The sequence below is a fragment of the Talpa europaea genome (assembly GCF_964194135.1).
Source record: "Talpa europaea genome assembly, chromosome: 1".
Classification (NCBI taxonomy): domain Eukaryota; kingdom Metazoa; phylum Chordata; class Mammalia; order Eulipotyphla; family Talpidae; genus Talpa; species Talpa europaea.
This window is the reverse complement of record NC_140073.1, coordinates 43,847,186-43,866,810: the sequence shown is the minus strand read 5'-3', so window position 1 is coordinate 43,866,810 and position 19,625 is coordinate 43,847,186. Positions and strand designations below refer to the sequence as shown.

General features: G+C 37.7%; 3 protein-coding genes across 3 annotated transcripts in view; 1 reads left to right on the top strand and 2 right to left on the bottom strand.

The window, feature by feature from the left end:
- The window catches only part of LOC311180187 (uncharacterized protein), a gene marked incomplete at its 5' end in the record, with an annotated part of 44,340 nt that extends 25,389 nt beyond the window's left edge, over positions 1–18,951 (bottom strand). Inside the window, one exon of the mRNA XM_084247848.1 lies at positions 17,998–18,951. Coding sequence (XP_084103974.1) covers positions 17,998–18,951 — 954 coding nt within the window. The remainder of the gene's footprint in view (positions 1–17,997) is intronic.
- Positions 1,206–2,150, bottom strand: OR52R1 (olfactory receptor family 52 subfamily R member 1; the record flags this gene model as incomplete). The annotated part of the gene is made up of 1 exon (XM_084251213.1): positions 1,206–2,150. The coding sequence occupies one exon, from the start codon at positions 2,148–2,150 to the stop codon at positions 1,206–1,208; it is 945 nt and encodes a 314-aa protein (XP_084107339.1).
- LOC311182317 (olfactory receptor 51F2-like) lies at positions 10,165–11,114 on the top strand (the record flags this gene model as incomplete). The annotated part of the gene is given in 2 exon segments (XM_084251026.1): positions 10,165–10,318; positions 10,321–11,114. Coding segments are annotated over 2 exon segments (948 nt in total).
- Positions 18,952–19,625: the final 674 nt, after the last annotated feature.

Sequence of the window (19,625 nt, the reverse complement as noted above, 5' to 3'; positions counted from 1 at the left end):
AATGGGCATTTTAACTTAAAAGGTGACTGAATATTAATAAATGCTATTAAAGTTTCTAGTTATTTCTTATTACCATTCACCACACAATATGGTTATCTTCAGAAGAGTCTTCTTTCATATTCTTCCAAAATTTCTTCATTCTGAATTGATTGCCATCAAAGAATCAGCAAATTTGGAAAAGAGACCAACATTCAGCTATTTCTTATTGTTAGTTCCTAGAACTTATGATTCTGGGGTAATTTTACATATAGATTTTCAAACTTTTTGAAACCTTATTTTTTCCAGAGTCTCTCATCTCTCAGATTGCCCACTCCACTCCCCTAGGCTTTGGCACTGAATTCCATTTTCTATAAGCTTTTGTTCTCATTTGAATTACTGTTTCCTTACATTAAAACTAAACTTCCCCAATTTGGGATACTATAAGAAACAACAAAGGTGCAAACAGAAAATTAAAATAAAATAATAAAATTAAAATAATACAAATCTCAAAATTCAGAGTGGCTCTTATTAGCATTTGGATGCATTTCCTGAATCTTTTTCTATACACATACATTCCTAAGAATCAGTATTAACCCTTATGCAATTGTAATTTTTTAATTTAATATTATATCTTGATTATTTTTCACATCCTTAGATATTTTGCTAATAGTAGTTAAATAATACACACTATTTGACTGTTCTTTGCTTCACCTGGCATATAAATCAGTATTTGAATGTTTTTGTAGTATAAACAAAGAATCCATGCATGTCTTTGTACATTATTTAAAAAAATTCTATTTCTAGAAAAAATTCCTAAAATGGGAACATATATGCACTTTTTAACTTGTTTGATGGACATTTCTAAACTCCTTTTAAACAAGGAGTACCAATTTATATGTCTACCAACAGCATAGGAATAATTTTCAACTTACTGGTCTGTGGAAGAGGACATGTTTAAATCTTCACTATTTTGATAGATGAGCTGATTTTTACTATTTTCCTGTGATGACCATAGGTCACCTCAGTGTCTGTTATCAACCGAATCTCTGAAAAGAACACTTGTTCTAAAGATTGTTCTTGTTGGTCCTGGAGGTTTGCTGGCCTCTGGGCCACTTTTTCACAGAGATGTCTTGGTGGTGATAGCTAATGGTCTGTGACAAACTTTGATTTCATCCTCAGATCCACAGTAGGGCAGCGGGGTTGGTTGTGAAACTGAATACCTGGGTTCAAGGATCTTTTCCACAACACCCTTGAAAAAACCTGTCCCTGATCTGTTTGGTTTTAATGCCATAGATGATGGGGTTGAGCATGGGGGGTACCAGTAGATAGAGATTAGCTAACATGATGTGTACCACTCGGGGCACATTATGTCCAAAGCGGTGGGTGAGGAAAGTAAACATGGCTGGTATATAAAAAGCCAAGATAACACCAATATGGGAAGCACATGTGCCAAAAGTCTTGAGCCTGGCTTCACCAGAGGGCAAGCCCAGCACAGTTCTCAAAATCATCACATAGGATATACTAATGACAATAATATCAAACCCAACCACTGAGAAGGCCACAAAGAGCCCATACGCACGGTTTACTCTACTGTCAGCACACAACAACTTCAGCACAGCCATGTGTTCACAGTATGACTGGGGGATGATCTGGTTGGCACAGAAGGGCATTCTGGAGATCATGAAGCAGAAGGGACTCACCCACAGCAGCCCTCTTATCATCACAGCTGCCCCCAGTTTACCCACTACAGATGGGGTCAGGATACTAGAGTGGCGCAGGGGGAAACAGATGGCCACGTAACGGTCCAAGGCCATAGCCATGAGCACTCCGGACTCCACCGATGAAAAGGCATGGATGAAGAACACCTGGATGAGGCAGGCATGATATTCAATCTCATGGGAATGGAACCAGAATATAGCCAACATTTTAGGTTGGGTGGAAGAGGAGAGGACTAAGTCAGTGAAAGCCAACATGGCCAGAAAGAGGTACATGGGTTCATGCAGGGTGTGGTCAATTCGGATTATATGAATGACAATGATATTGCCAACTACAGCCACAATGTACATGGCACAGAATGGAAAGCCAATCCAAAACTGAGAATTCTCCAGTCCTGGGATCCCAACCAGGAAGAAGGAATCAGGATGAAAAGAGCTGTTCCCTGAAGCCGACATCACAGGCTGTTGCATTTGCTCTCCATTGAGAACGTAATTTACTTTCTATAGATGAGAGCAATCAAATAAATCATTATTATTGTTTATAATCTTTTGAATGGATCGACTGAAAAATAGGGCAGTTGGATTCAATGGTAAACTACAATAATTATAACTATTTTAATAAAAAATATTTGTGACATTTAAAGATGATGACACTATTTTTTATTCATTTTTATGCCATTCAAAAGGGTGTGAGAACATACAACAGCTACAAGACTAATGGTTTTTTTAAAAAGATTGATTGATTGATTTATACAAGCACTGGGTACAGTCAGAAGCACGGGAGGGTGAGAGAATTCACCAGAGCCAGAGTGGGGAACAAAACAGGCAGACTGACGAAATACACTGCTAAGGGGAGCAGCAGGTGTGGCAGGAGAGGTCTGCGCACCATGTGGGACACTCCCCAGCATCTGGGGATCAAACCGGAGCTGCAGAGGCTGTGGGCAGCTTCACAGCCCAGCGCTCAACCGCTGCACCACCAGGGGAGGCCCTACAAGACTAATGTTTTATATAAGAATCAATATTTTTTTAAGTGTATGATCTGCTAATGGAAATTTATCCTGGAAATAATATCATAATCAGTGTTTCCCTTCTAATCTTTAGACAAACCAACTGATTTGTTTAACCTTTACCATAAATCCTCTTCATCTCTATGTTTATGCCATTTGGGCAACTTTTCAGGATAGGAAGCCAACTTAGAAAACACTTTGAATCACAGGCCTACAGCAATATATTCAGTGATGCTGAGTTAGTTTTGATTATAGGACAGTTGCCATATTATTTGCCCCAAAGTGGCAGAGGTAGACATAAAGGACACTTGCCAAATTATATACTAAATTACAGGTAAGTCTGTTTTTAAGCCCATAGGCCCTCCAACTTCACTGGATGGCTGCCTCTAGAATAGTCTTCAAGTTACTCTCTTGGCAATCTCTGGGCATGAGATGCTTTATCTAGGATTCCTTATTGTCTTCTGCCCCTGAGACTTGCTGGAGAACTCACCTGCCCCGTAAACTCCTTTGGAGTTGAAAAACCTGGGTTTAGCTACTTTTATTTTGTATTCCCTTTCAAAAGACTGTTTTTCTCCATGGATTCATCTATATGCACAAGCCTTTTCACACACCAGAGACCTCCTATAACAGATGCCTTTCAGCTTCCTCATTCCATTGTGCTGGCTCTATGTTCTGCACTCAGATTTTCTTTCTTGAACAATAGAGAACAATGTCGGAGCAGAGCTTACCTGGGACCAAAGTCAGAAGTGGGAGATAGGGGCCCTTGGCAGATGCCTCTCTTTCCTCCTGTAATTTCTGTGGCTGTTCATGACATCTGGTGCCTTGACTTTCAGCAATCTCTTTTTTGTTTGTTTTTCTTTGCTTTTTCCTCTCTTACGATCTATGAACTCAACACATGCAGAGTTAAGGCAAGAGATCATGGAATAGACAGATAATTAGCAATCCTTGGTCATTTTTGTGCAATATGGATGCTTTCCAATAGTATTTCTGAGGGGAAGAACAGTTTATCACCTTGTTGCTGATTTGAGGGATGAAAATAAACTTTCACTACAGGGATGGAGAAGGGAAAATGATATAAGCTCTCTTCTTACTCAACATTCTTTCTTTTTCCCCTTCTTTGCTATTAAATATGTTCTCTCTTGCCCCTCAGAATAGAACTCTTGTAATCACAGTGCATAATAAAGACAAAATTAAGATCAAGTATTATAGATTATAGGTCAAGTATTATAGATCAAGTATTAAGATCAAGTATTATAGCTATAGTGACCACACATTGAACTACATCCAGTTTCTGTTCCCCAAAATATAATCTATCTTGTGAGAATTTTTTGTCTTGGAAATATGGTTATGAGAACTAGGTTCTCACATTGCTGAAAGTGAGATTTCAAGTCTAGGTTTGAATTCAGCAGTGTGCCCAAGGAAATAGTTATGTCCATCAGTAAGTTTGTATAGTTGGAATCTATAGTCTAAAGGGCAAAATGGGCTGAGATATTGATAAGGAATAGAATCAGGGAAATTTTGATTGCTTAGATTTTCTAATACTAAGGCATAGAACAATAATTCTGGAGCAGAATGGGGTTTTATCTAAGGTCCTTCATGATCATGCAGAGGCTGTCTTGCTACTATTCTAGATTCCTCTGATGACACAGTGCAAATATTGAATGTCTTCCCCATCTATGAATGAGGCTCAGCAGTCATGGATGTGTGGACCTGAGACCCCCGATGAGTCAGACTATTCTGCCCAGTGCACACCTTATCGTCCAGCTTCTTGGAGTCAATATGAACTCTACTGTTTTCTGGGAAAGGCAGACATAACTGGGGCACAGGGAACCACTCACCCTTAGATCTGATTTAATCCTGACCATGCTGGTTGACCTTAAGCAGCTCTAACTGGCTCCTGGCATTCAGGCTTTAGTAGAGAGCTCAGATTGGGACCTATTTAAAGTCCTTGTAAATTCTGAACTTTTCCTTCCCACAAGTATTAATTCTCTCCTCCTCCTAAGTCCCACTGCCTCATACTCACACTGGCTTCCTCTGAGACTATAGTCTAAAGCTGGAGGCATTAACCCCTAACTTTCGTCTCCCTGGTGTACATGGATGCAAAGTCAGGAGATTTGAATGGATGTACAATAAGGATTGTTGCTGAGATTATATGAGTGTAATCTTATATACACATACTTTTTGTTAGTACGTATATTTAAATTGAAGGAATATTTTGTGCTATGTGAAATGTACTGATATGTCATATATTTGATATGTGTATTGGGGAGTGATGTTAATATATATGTATGAATGGACTGAATTTGCATGTGAATGTTACTAATCACTGCATAATTTTGTGTATATGTGCAAGTATAAATAATGTTTATATTAAGTGCACCTATTTCACATGATTATATGGCTCTGTAAGTGCAAGGCCACTGTATACTTGCTTTACAAAGGCATTTTCTGAGCTACAATCCCTAGTGTGAGATAACATACCACTGAGTATACATGTGGATGTGTGTGCAAAGTGTGTAGATGATGAGGATTTCAACAACCTACTGGAGTTTCACAGTTCGGCAAGTAGCTATCCCAATTACTACCATTTCTGAGTGGGTGATTACCTGGAGAGGCAAAAGGACTTCCTGATGGAGACCTTGCCATGGTTATTTTTGAAACTGTGTGAGGATGGAGACCTTCTTCACTGACCCTGAACTGTCAAAGTGTTCACAGTGCTCCTTCTCTCTCAGGTTCTGCACAGGAACCTGTTTGTTTTGTCTTATATACTCATTAGCATTTTGTCCTGAATAGAATATGAGAGAAAGATTTGAGAATGAAGCATGTAAAAAATGGATTCTGGGCTGAATAATTATTTAATCATAGTACAATAAAATTTTATTCACTTTAAGATTCAAATAATCTAAGTCCCTAATTATAATGTTTAATCATAGCCTCAAGACTATGCATTTTTTTTTTTGTATCTAATCCAGTAATAAGTGACTGAATTTGGGAGGGGAGAGAGAAGAGGAGAGGAGTGTGAAGATGCTTCTTGCCTGCATTCTACACAACAGGATAAAGAATCTTAAGTTAATGGAGAAAAACAGAATGCTTATATTCATTGAAAATAATGCTCCGAAATAGATGACTGGATCAAGAAGATGTGGAATATATACATGATGGAATACTATTCAGCAATCAAAAAAGATAAACTCATACCATTCACAGCAACACGGACGGAGCTGGAAGGGATCATGCTCAGTGAAATAAATCAGAAGAAAAAAGAAAAATATTGGATTGTTTCACTTATAGGAGGAATGTAGAGGAACCAAACAAGGAAAAAATAATTATAATAAATTAAAAAACAAAATCAACAGACCACTATTAATCAGAGACACTGGGGGGAGGGAGGGAAAGGGATCAAAACAGGGGAGAGAATGTGTTCTCACACCAGGGACTATGGTGATGGTGCACAGGTGAATTGTTGATGAGAATTTTGCGGGGACTTCACCTGAAAGGAGAAAGCATGCATTCTACAAAAAGGAAGAACAATATAAAATATATATATAATGAAATCAAACTATAAAAATAAAAATCAATTAATTAAAAGGGAAAAGTAAACATATTATTTAGATCTGCTTTGGTCTAATGTGGCAAGCCTCCTGGGGCAATTGTAGTTCTCATGCCAAGGGTCACACTACTCATGGGATTATTTTATCTCTGTCCCAACGGTCTTTTAGCAATTACTTAGGTTCCTTACAGAAGACTGGGTCCAAGAGCCACTCATATTCACACTCAACTGGCACTGCGTGAAAGACAGCGCTCCTCTGAGGGGAGGCAGGTAAGGTGCTAGGATAGTAGGAAGAGACAGAACAGGAAATGCTGAGAGCTAACCTGGAGGGCAAGGAGTCAGGAATGGGGAAAAGGTTCCTACTTAGAGGTTAAGAATGGAAAAATCAGAGGTAGAAGAATATAGTTTGAAGTGGGTTTCAGAGTGATAGGCTCAAACTGAAGTTACTGGAAAGCAATGAGGTATCAGTGAGAAGTTTGTAAACAAGTATTTGTTTCAAAGTGAAAATTTCTGTACCCTTGTTTTCTAGTAAACAAGTTTTTTTTTTTTTTTGCTTCTTTCCCTTGACATCAACTATATATATATATATATATGCATGTCTGTGTATATATATGCACATATATACATACATAATCTTACTATTATTTTCTAGAGATATGTATTTTTAAAACTATTACATTTGGTTAAGTAAAATATTATTTTGTCATATTTTGATCTATCAAAGGACAAATGCTTTCTCTTTGTAGTTTTCAATATAATACTATATTTGCCCATTTATAGTCTCTAATACATTTTATGATCCATATGGTTGTATGGCTACTGTAAATAATCCTCACTTTTATGAAATTTCCTCAGTGATTATTTTTGGTTAATAGGAAAAGACATTAATTTATGGTATTGATGCTAGCTAGACAAAGTATTTTAGAGTTTGTAATCTAGTCATTTGGATTTTTTTGGGTAAAAAAATCAATTAAAATTTAAATGAAAGGGCTTCTTTGGTGGTGCAGGGATTAAAAACAGTGCTATCAATCTATCACCACCCACTGCAACAGGAGTTGCAATCCCTCGGCCAGGGAGCTAACTCACATGGTGCAGCAGACCTCTTCTGTCTTGCCCGCTGCTCCCCTCTGCAGTGTATTTCAGTAGATCTGCCTGTTTTGCTTCCCACTTTGTCTCTGGTGAATTTTCTCAACCCCTGCACCTCTGACCTACACCCCAGTTCTTGTATGCACAAAGAAATAAATCTTTTTTTTAAAAAAATAAAACCTAAACAAAGATTCTTTTGTTTTGTTTCGTTTGTTTTCATTTCATTACCTCCCTTTATTTACTTGGCCTTTTTTATTTGCTAAGATTGTTCTTCTATAAAATGTTGACTAGTAGGAATATCCTTATCTTTTCACTAATTGTAATTGAAATGCTTCTAATAGATCACTAGCAAGTATGTTTGCTTCAGATTTCTGGAAGATGCCTTTCATTTGGGAAGCTCATTTTCTTCCTAAATATTAAGAATTTTACCATGAATTATCATTGAATTTTCTGATTTTTTTCCCTCCTGTTGAGAAAATTCTTTAACATATGAATCTATTGATAACATTGATATTTTCAGTTGAGTGATTTTTTTTAATTTGTAAGACAAAATTTATCCTATCAAAGTGCAATATTTAAAAATATGGTTGCATTTAACTTGGTGAAATGTTATTTATAATGGTTGGTTGCATATGTCATCATAAGAAATTTGATGAATAATTTTCCAAAATTTTATGTGCTCTAGAATAGGAATTTTTTTTTTCCGTAGAACTAGGGTGTAGGCCCTGAGATAAACTGCTGAGGGGAGCAGTGGGTGAGACATATGGAGCACTGTTGCTCCATATGTGGGTTAGCACCATGACCAGGGATGAAACTCAGGCCTTAGTGGTGATAGCACTGAGATTTAACCCCTAGGCCACAGGGAGGCCCTAGAATAGGATTTCTTAACCTCAGTCTTACTGAAATTGTGGGATGGATAATTCTTTTTTATTATGTGCATTTTAGGATGTAAGCATCGCTGGCATCCACTCACCCACTATTACTACTGGAGATGCCGGTAGCTCTCCCTCCCCATTTGCAACAAACAAAACTGCCCCCAGGTATTGCCAAATGACCCTGGAGGACAAAATAAATTACTTAAATTACCTCTCTTCTGCTCTACTGGAAATTGTAAAAAGTAGAAATACTTTTTTTTTTCTTTAGGTTTGGTTATTGGAGTTTTTCCTGTCATTGCTATTTTTTCTCCACTGGATGTAATTTCTCCGGTTAGTTTGATGATTGATGTTTTCCTATGGAATTATCCATTTTATATTTGTGCCAAATATATTGTTGTACTTATGCATGGTATTCATTATATTTAATTTTTTATTTCTTTATGCTTTCATTTTCTCTTTAATTTCTCATGTTGTTGATCACGATTTTTCTAAAATTTTCTTGATTTCTTTTCACTCTTGAAAAAAGTTCACCTATTTTTTTTTTTTAATAATCAGCTTTGGTTTCATTGTTAACTCATTCAATAGTGTTTTCTTAATCTTTGTTAGTTGCTTCTTTTGATATTTATTTAAATATTTCCCCTGCCTCTTATACTGAAAATATTAAAATAATATTTATGTCCTTATTCTCAAACAAATATATATTCTACATTGAACTTCAATGTTTTGTCTCACAGGTCCTATTATGTGTTTTTCTCATTTATATTCAATATGAAAGATTGTTTTTCTAATTTGTATTTTTCTGGCACAGAAAAATGCTCAATAAGTGATACTGTTCTAGCTTTAAAGCCTTTTTATATTCATAATAATAACTTTGTGTGTTAATAGTCCAGGTATACAGCATGATGATCTGAAAGAGAATATTTTGTGTTAAATAAAAGAAAAGGTTGAAGAAGAATAACAGTTACTTGATATTAGTGGTTGAATAGAAAAGAGTTGGTAATTGATTGGGAGTGGTGACAAAAGATTTTAAAAAGTGTAGAATAATTTCCAGAGTTTTGACAGATTATTGGTTACTCTTTATGCAAAATATATAGGAGTAAGAACAACTATAGTGGGAATGTTCAGTGTGATTTTAAACATTTTGAATTTATTTACCTGTGTGAAACCTAAGAGGCAAACTCCAGAAGGAGGCCCTAACTTTAGGAAGCAGGAAAACAGATTGCTTTCAGATATTCATTTGAAATTTCATGGGTGAAAGACAAAGATATAAGAACTGGTAAGATACTTTTTTTTTTTAAAAAGATTTATTTATTTATGCATACAAGAACTTGGGTATAGGTCAGAGGTGCGGGGGTGTGAGAAGTTTCACCAGAGACTGAGTGGGGAGCAGAACAGGCAGTCTGATTGAAATACACTGCTGAGGGGACCAGCAGGCAAGTCAGGAGAGGTCTGCTGCGCCATGTGGGTCAGCTCCCTGGCTGGGGATAGAACTCATGCTGCAGTGGCTGGTGATAGCTTGATTGCTCTGAGTCTTAACCCCTGTACCACCAAGGAGGCCCTTCACTGCTTTATTTTAGTATCAATAATTTATTTAACAAGTACTGGAAACCAAAATTTTCATGATAAAGTTTAGAGATTCTGAGAAATTTTATTAACAGGCGGAAATTTAATGGTGATGTTTGCTGCTACCAAAGAACATTACAAACTTTTGGAAATCTCCTGTGAAATAATTCAGAGTGGTCTTTTTCTACAAATGAGAAATAAAGAGAGTCAGAGAGAATAGCTTGCATACACCAGAAAAGTCAGAAAATACCAAAGTTCTCAGAGAATCAGTAATTGTTATTCAATGAATCCCAGAGTGCCAGGAAGATGTAAGTGAGACATTATATATATATATTTATTATGTGTTATGGTCAATTATTCCAATATCACTGTCTTCTCAGTCCTTCCTTATGTTGATCCTCAATAATACCAATGCTCAGCCTCTGACCTTCTTCCTGACGGGTATCCCAGGCCTGAGAGCAGCCCAGGTCTGGATCTCCATCCCTTTTTGTCTCCTGTATGTCATCGCCCTCACTGAGAACAGCATGATCCTGTTTGTGGTCCTTGTGAGCAGAGTCTGCATGAGCCTATGTATTATTTCCTCTCTATGCTTTCAGCCACAGACCTGAGCTTGTCCCTGTGCACACTTTCCACGACGCTTGGAGTCTTTTGGTTTGAAGCCCGAGAGATAAACATAAATGCCTGCATTGCACAGATGTTCTTCCTCCATGGATTTACATTTATGGAGTCTGGTGTTCTGCTGGCCATGGCCTTTGATCATTTTGTGGCCATCTGTGACCCACTGAGATACACAACTGTCCTCACCAATGCCAGGATTGCCCAGATAGGGGTGAGCTTGTCGATAAGGAATGTTGCCGTCATGTTACCAGTTGTGCTCTTTGTCAAGAAGCTGTCCTTCTGCAGTTCCTTGGTCCTTTCACATTCATACTGCTACCATGTTGATCTCATTCAACTCTCATGCTCAGACAACAGAATCAACAGCATCCTTGGTCTGTTTGCACTCTTTTCCACAACAGGGTTTGACTGCCCTTGTATCTTGCTCTCCTATGTCCTGATCATTCGATCTGTCCTCAGCATCGCTTCCTCAGAGGGACGGCAGAAAGCCTTCAACACCTGCATATCCCACATCATTGCTGTAGCCATCTTCTACATTCCTCTTGTCAGCTTATCTCTTGTTCATCGCTATATCCATTCGGCACCCCCATTTGTCCACACTGTCATGGCCAATGTCTTCCTCCTCATCCCTCCTGTGCTCAATCCTGTCATCTACAGTGTGAAGACTAAGCAGATTCGAAAGGCTATTGTCAAGATTTTAACTCAGAAGCAGCGCCGGATCTAAAAATTAGCTATATCAGAGTAGAGATATAGCCACTCATGAATGAGTACTTTGGTAGAATGGGGTAATTATCCCCATAGTGCCTACACATGCCTCAGTGCCTCAGACTATGCAACTTATAGGTTGTATGACATTGCTTAGTTTCCTTATCAGGAAGTTCATATTGATACCACCTAAATTAGGATTTTGTTTCAAGAGAAAGTGAAATAATGTATGTAAACAGCTATTTATATTTGCAATAATATGAGACCCGGATAATATATTCACGCAGACTGCAAACAATTTTAAAAGTCAGATTTAATGTGGGGAAGTATGTTAATAAGTCAGTTGTTCTCTTTGGATGATATACAAAATCTTTTTAATTTATTGGACATTTCTTAACACCCTTAATTCTCTGCATGTTTCCAAAATAGGCATTTTATAGAGTGAATCATAAATTACACATCAATATAATGCAACATTTAATCTTATGTAATTAGAGTTATTTTGTTCTTTATTATATGTAGAAGCATATCCAATGTAAATACAAATGCTATATCGAGTGCTTGGAATCAGTTACTGTCGCTACTAGCTGAATACTGAAAGTTGGTAATAACATTACTAATATCCCAGCAATGAGGATCACATGGTTTTCCCAAAATGAGACTTGGTAAAAGGGAATTCATACTTTTGACTTATGTTCTACTTTAATTGCTACCATTATAATTCCGTCTTTGGAATCACTGGACAAGTAGTGAGGTCAAGGCAAACTGACACCTATGCACAGTTTCTTTTTACCTGCTGGTTGAGTTCCTCCTCTCAGATGAAGGCTGATTGGTAGTTACTAGCAGGAAACACAAAGATTTTCACTCTTGTGTCCTATCAATATGCAGTTCACATACAACTTCTGCAACTCCCTTCTTTCAAGGTTGCCAGTTCCATCTCCTAACCAGAGATCCAATCCTTTCAGCAAAGCACAGAAACTCATAAATACCCATGTGCCTCAGACAGCCTTTTCCACACAAAGTTAACAACCGAGGATTCAGCTCACCATGAAAAATTTCCTTCACTATTTTTTTATGGCCAACCTTCCTTGTTTGGGGTTATTTTACCATTGCATTCTGTTTGGGTTTAGCCCAACTTGCTCATCGATCCATCCATGAACCAAGCCTGAATATTTTCCTCCTCTTCCTGTGAGATTGGAGAAGTGAATTAATGGGAAACATTCATATAACAGTGATGGTGCCATGGGATTCTAAAACAACTATTCATATCATTTATTTGTGCTTTTTGGACCTTATGCTTTGCCCTGCCCATCATAATGATTCAAATTTCACAGATATGGTAACACATGAATTTTCCCAGCGTCTGACATTATATACATACATCATATATATATATATATATATATATATATATATATATATATATGAATGAAAAGAACTTCCACAGGAAGGTTTCAATTCTCCAAACTCTGTAGCTACCAGAGAAGCTGATGAGTGCTGAGCATTGGCAGAACTGGAATCTGGAGACACTACCCTCTGCACAGCTATAATGCATTTCCACATCTCACGGGGAAACCTTATATATCATGATGACATAACCAGTCTGGCATCATGGAATATATTTGAATGTGTGATTATATGTTTTGATTCTACAATAAGTGGATTTATTTTTTACTTTTCATTTAAAATGCATTCTTCTGTAATCACAAAAGAACAAGGATGTTTCAATATCAGAAAACTTATCAATATTATAAAGCAGAGTGTTATGGTTTTATTAGTAGATGCTGAAAAAGGTGTTTGGTAGGTTTTTCTAAGTAAGCTAACTATATATAAAAATGGGAATATAAATTACTTAAATGTTACAAAGTTTACCTGAACATCTAGCAGCCAACCATTGTTCTAACAGGTGAAACATTAATGCTTTTTAACTCAATCCTTTTTGATGGGTTGAAGATTTTAGTGAATTAAAACAAGAGAATGAAGAATGTGTATGATGAAGAAAAATTACCAGTCATCTATTTTTACTTAAATGTGCTGTATACAAATAAAATCCAAAAATTAAAAACCCTTTATAATGCATATAACTTGGTAAAATGTATATAATTTAATAATATATTAATGAACAATAAAAACAACTTATCTATCTAGCAATATTTATATTGATAGATTTGGAGAAATGTTTTCTTTATAATAGCAACAGAATCATACATTTAAAAATCACATGAAAATAAATTTTAGTAAAGGTAGTAATTTTATCAAAATATATAAAATATATATTAAGAAGAGCAAAACAGTTACCATATATTTTTGGGTCATATATATGACATTCATATATATCAAGATTCATTAAAATATGTAAAACAGTACACACACATGGTAGCGTACACAGCATTTTATTTCACTAAGAAAAAAGAGAAGGTGGGCCTCCCCAGTGGCGCGGCGGTTGAGCCCTGGGTTGCGAAGCTACCCGCAACCTCTGCAGCGCCGGTTCGATCCCAGGCCGCTGGGCGAGGGTGCCACATGGTGCGCAGACCTCTCCTGCCGCCCGCTGCTCCCCTCAGCAGTGTATTTCTTTGCCATCTGCCTGTTCTGCTCTCCCCTCTGGCTCTGGTGAATTCTCTCACCCTCCCACACTTCTGACTGTACCCAGTGCTTGTATAAATAAATAAAAATAAATCTTTAGGGAACTTTTAAAAATAAAATGGGCTATTTGGACCTTGACACGGGGAGACAGCCAGAGCTCCCCTGGGAAGCGCCGTGAGCTTCGGGGACCTTCCAGGCTGAGGTGCCTTCCTCTCCTGCACAAGAGGGACCAAAGCCAAGCAAAATGCAGACACGGAGAAACATGTTTCAAATGAAACAAACAAGATAGAAACCCAGGCGAAATCTTAATGAGAAAGAAGGAACTTGGCCTTGATGACGCAGCTCCTTCCTGGATTCCCTTCAGGACATCACATTCATTCAATTATCACATCTCCTCAGGCTCCACCTGGTGTGACAGTTTCTCAGACATTTCTTGTTTTGGATGATTTTGAGAAATCACAGAATCCAAATGAGCAGAGATGACATTTCCTGTGAGGCCATAGATCTTCAAAGCAGGGAAATTGTCTAAGGTTTTCCCTTGAGTGAGGATCATTTGCATGTCTCTCTTCTTTCTGAAAATATGTGTTCTCAAAATAAGAATAGCAGAAAAGCAAAAGAGAAAAAACAAATCAGGCAAGATGGTGGCAGAATGAAGGCAGTGGATGTACTGGACTTGCCTCCTCCAAGTTTTCAAAATGAAAACCATGTACTTATATTGATAGATTTGGAGAAATGTTTTCTCATACTGGAGCAACAGTATGACTCAAAGGGCATGAGTTTGATGCCCTCACCTGCTTTTGGTATCAGAGACTGAATCAGGTAGAGATAAAAAAAAAAAAAAACAGAAGACCAATTACAAGCAAATAAGTTGAAAGAGTAATCGAAAGTCTCCCCAAAAACAAAAACCTAGTTCCCAATGGTTCCACTAGTGAGATCTACCAAACCTTCAAATATGTACTACTACCTATCCTTCTCAAACTCTTCCAAAAGATTGAGAAAGAGGAAATGCTTCCAAACACATTTTATGAAGCCAACAGTATGTATATTATACATATTTTATAATTTGCTTTTTAGTTTCATTGTTATATCAATTGTTTAGCAATTTGATTTAATTTCTTAAAGTATAAAAATTTGACATTTTGCTGTTTTGTTAATGGCCAGTAACTTTCCAGGCAGCATTGTAGGGAATATCACAGTAACATTCTGGTAGATGCCCAAGGGCCCTAGTATCCTTGGTGTCTTACTTTTCTTTTGGGTGTACATCATGCATCTTGGCCACAGAGATTTCACTTTCCTGTATTTCCTGTATTGGATACTAGTTATTTATTAACTTACATTCATAATAACTCTTTTGTCATTTTTTTTTTTGATGTGGTAAGTGGGCAAATCCACATAGGTTCAGTATATATTAAAAAAAAATTAGAAATATTATTCAAGTCCATAGAAAACAGCAATGTCTTTGGCTGCTTCCTTACAGGTAAATGACAACCTGGCAGGATATAAAATCCTTGGAGCACAAAGTTTTCTCTGAAAGTCTCTATATAGACAAACATATCAATACATGTTGCTAAAATCTGGCATGTGCTTTCCTGACCAATTTTTTATTCTTTGGGAACAATTTTTTTCCTTGATGTTTGCAGTTTCTTTTTTGATTGATGCCAAGACATTCTTCATGCTTTTCATAAGTTTCTCTCCATTTTATAAAGAATATATGTGCATTATTGTCTCGTGCTTGAAATGTCAACAAATAGAGCATGTTCCTATTTCCAAAATCAGCTTTTTGGACATTTTTCCTACCTTATGTTAGATTATAGGAAAATAAAAACAGAAATATTGCTCAAATTAAAAAAAATAAATCTTTAAAAGAAAAAAGAGAATGTGCTTAATAGATGATTTTGCCACTAGTACATATTCACCTTTGAGTAATATAAATTTAGGCTTTTGATACAGAAACATAAAATTAAAACTAGTATGGAAATTTTAACAGAAAAACATAATAGACTATATATAGAACACAGAAGTAAAAGATACTTTTTAAAAAAGCGACATAAAAAAATTGTGAAGAAAAATAAAGGTGGATTTGAGTATATAAACTATCTATATTTTCTTAAAATTTGGCTGCCTAGGCAAGACCAAAGAAAACACTACATTGTTAAATGCGTGAAATTAGGATCTCTTACAAATTTTTTTTAAAGATTTATTTATTTATGCATACAAGGACAGGGTACAGGCCAGAAGTGTATGTGGGGGTGCGGTGAGTGGATTCACCAGAGACAGAGTGGGGAACAGAACAGGTGGACTGACAAAAATACACTGCTGAGGGGAGCAAGGGGTAAGGCTGGAGAGGTCTGCTGCGCCATGTGGGTAGCTCCCTGCCTGGGGATCGAACTCATGCTGCAGTGGCTGCAGACAGTTTCATAGGTTGCCACAACCCCTTGTGCCACCAGGCAGGCCCAGTTCTTGCAAAATTTAGTAGAATATAAAAAATCAAATTTATTGAGTTGATGTAATCAATCCATTCTTCAAATTGAAGGTAATTTGAGGACACTATTCATGTAAGAGGAAACAAAATAATCAGAAGACATATAAGAGACACTTACTTAATAGGGAAATTCACCATAAAATAAAATGAGATAATTCTCACTAGCAAAATTGATGGAAATTTTAAAAAATAGTGGTAACAGTGAATTTTGATGGGTATGGAAGAAAAAGGCACAAAGGATAGAAATATGAACTTATACAGCCTTTGGGGGAAAAAATCCACAAATACATACTGAAATAAAAAAATTACAATGCTGTGAAGCCAGCAGTGATCACCTAGAGATCTTACAGAAATAAAAGCATAATTCACATGAAGAGCTATTAAAAAATGGCTATTATAGCGTTGTTCTGAGAGGCATAAAACTGAGGACAATTTCCAATACCCATTCCTAGGAAATAGATAAATAAGTTGCCATCTATTCCATAGGATATTATGACCATTTGAATGAATTATATCCATACTTACATTGGTGGGATTTCTACCATAAGAAAAACAAGATGTAGAAAAATTTATATAATATTCAGCTTTTGTTATACAAAGCATGCTCTTCACATACATGTATTAATAATTTAGGGCATAAAGGAAAAAATGAAGAAATTATGGTACAGAATAGATTTCATTATACTGCTAGTCCACTCTTGCTGCACATGAATCACAAACTCTGTTGCTTACAACAGCAGCATTTACTGTAATACTCGCTGTCCATCAGGTTGATGAACAAGAGATTGCCTTGCTCTAGGCTGTTTTGGTGTGATGACTTTGCTTTAAGTTTCCAGTCAGCTGGCACTAGCTCTGGGTTGTTGGTTTGGCTCCGGGTTGTTGGTTTGGTTGGGACTCCTTCTGGGGGCAGGTTGAAGGGACAGTTACTACGTAGGGTATGCACTACTTATAGCACAGAGGAAGTGCTACTCACAGAACAGCTCAAAAATGAGTGTGAAGAGAAATACAATCTGCCCACTGTGACCCCTGTGATGTGGTTGGAGGTGTCTAACACCACTACCAGAAAGTAAAGAACTAAGACCCAAAATTTGATCTACTATATGTAATATTCCTTCTATAGAAAACTTTACTTTTATGAGCATATACTAATAAAATAAGTATGGCTACATTTGGATGATAACTTAGGGTAATCTTTATTCTATTTTTCCTAAACTATTTGAAATTTGAATTACAAATGTACACATATATTAAATATTACACTAGCATTTTGTAAACTAACAAAGGATGAAAAAAAAATTATTTCCCTCTTCTTTTCATTGCCTGATCAGAGTTGTACAGCATAGCTCTTAGTGTGCAGATTCTTATGTGTATCTTCCTCATTCACCCAGTCACTGTGGATAAGACAGAATCTATATTTTTGTGAAGTTCCAGCATTAACTGAAGGCCCCCATCCAGTTGGGTGGGGAAGCTTCTGTTTTCTCTTTTCTTTGCTATGTAGCTGCATACCTCCTCTAACTTCCTCAGTTATTAGGGAATTGATGTGGTGGGGAAATTAATAAAAACAAAATAACAATACATGTTCTTGATTCTGGCCCTGTCTATGCCATTGATCTGTAGGGTGCTAAGGGGTGGACTGCTGAGATTCTGAGGCTTGTGTGCTTTCACCAATATACAAATGCACACACTTCTAGGGACAAGCAGATACCATCATGGAGAGGAGATTGTGTGTAACTGGAAGTCCATTTTATACATGAGTTCTCAGTCAGGGACACCTCTGTATCAGGTAACCATGCACCTTTGATGTGGCGAGATATCTTTGTCAATGAGAACTACCCACTTTCCTGGGCTGCAACCTCTTGAATATTCTCTCTCTAATCTCCTTCATCTTCACACTATAGAGAATAGGGTTCATCAATGGAGGAAGCAGGAAATGGACATAGGAGAGTAGAGTATGGGCAGCCTGTGGGATTGGCACCCTCAGACGGTCGATGAGTGCCAGGAGGATCATGGGCACATAGAAGAACAGCACAGCAGAGAGGTGGGTGGCACAGGTTTGGCCAGCCTTCCAGCGATCCTCACTGGATCCCAGACCTTGCAACACCCTGCCAATTAGGCCATAGGAGAAGAAAATAAGGAGGGGGTCCAACCCCATGGCTGACAGGACCACAAAGAAGCTGTAGACTGCACCCCGAGCTCCTGGGCAGGCTAGACGGGCCATATCTGGGTGCAAGCAATACGAATGGGTCAGAACCTGTGGGCGGCAGTAGGGCATGCGGGCCAGAAGAAATGGCAGCGGTAAGTGGAGACCCAGGCATCGGAAAACAATGGCCAGGCCGATTTTGGTAATGACATCATTAGTGAGAAGTCTTGGGTAGTGGAGAGGGCGGCAGATGGCCAGCGCACGGTCAAAGGCCATGGCCAGCAAGACAGAGGACTCCATGACAGAAAAGACGTGGACAAAGAACATCTGTAGGAGGCAGGCTGAGGCAGGGACAGCATGAGCGTCAGCAAGAGCAAGACCCAACAGGGTGGGCATCAGGGATGTGGCCAAGCCAACATCAGACAAACTAAGCAGGAAGAGGAAGAAGTACATTGGACGGTGGAGGGTGGGCTCCAGGGCAATGATCCAGAGGATGGTGCCATTCCCCAGGGCAGAAAGAAGGTAGACAGTGATGAGGGGTATTGTCCATAAGGAGGGTACAGCTGACAAGCCTGGCAAGCCCACCAGCAGGAAGTTGGGGTCCATTGAAATGCTGCTATTGGAGGCTGCCTGGTTGGGGAATGTTGACATAGCTCAGGATTTAACTTTGAGCTCTAGAATCTGAAAACTGAATAAAAAGATTTATTTTATGTTATGATATATTTTCATGAATCTTTCTAAAACAGATTGTCTCTTCCTCTCCCGCCCACGTACACTCCCCCCTATACCCACATGCATTCTAGTATCTACACCCCAGTCACACCGTGTATTAGAGCTTTTCTTCCGGTTGTCCTCAAAAGATTTTCCCCTGCTAGGTTGTCTTTCTCATTTTCCCTTCATCCTGATTTTCCTTGTGGTTTCTCACTTATCTCCCTCCCTGGATATCAAACACCTGAGAAGAGGTTTTATTCTCATATAAGCAGATCTATTTCTTTCAATCCCAGGCAATCTGACTTCTGTGCTGCCTTAACACACCCATGTTTCAGTTCACGTTAACTCTTCTCTTTAAGGCCACCATTTCCTCCTTTATACTATATTAAGGGGCTCTCATTTTTCCTAAACTGATCTATTTCTTAATGAGTTTTGGCTACTATGAATCTACTTTCTTCTGAATTCTGCCTCTCAGTATTCACATTTGCTCAACTTGCTGTGTCCCCTCCAATTTATACATTGGTTTCTAAGGGATTGTTCTTTGACTTTCTTTTTTTTTTATAGGTGGTTTATCTACTCTCATCGACTCTTTAAATTGATGAAGCACAAATATA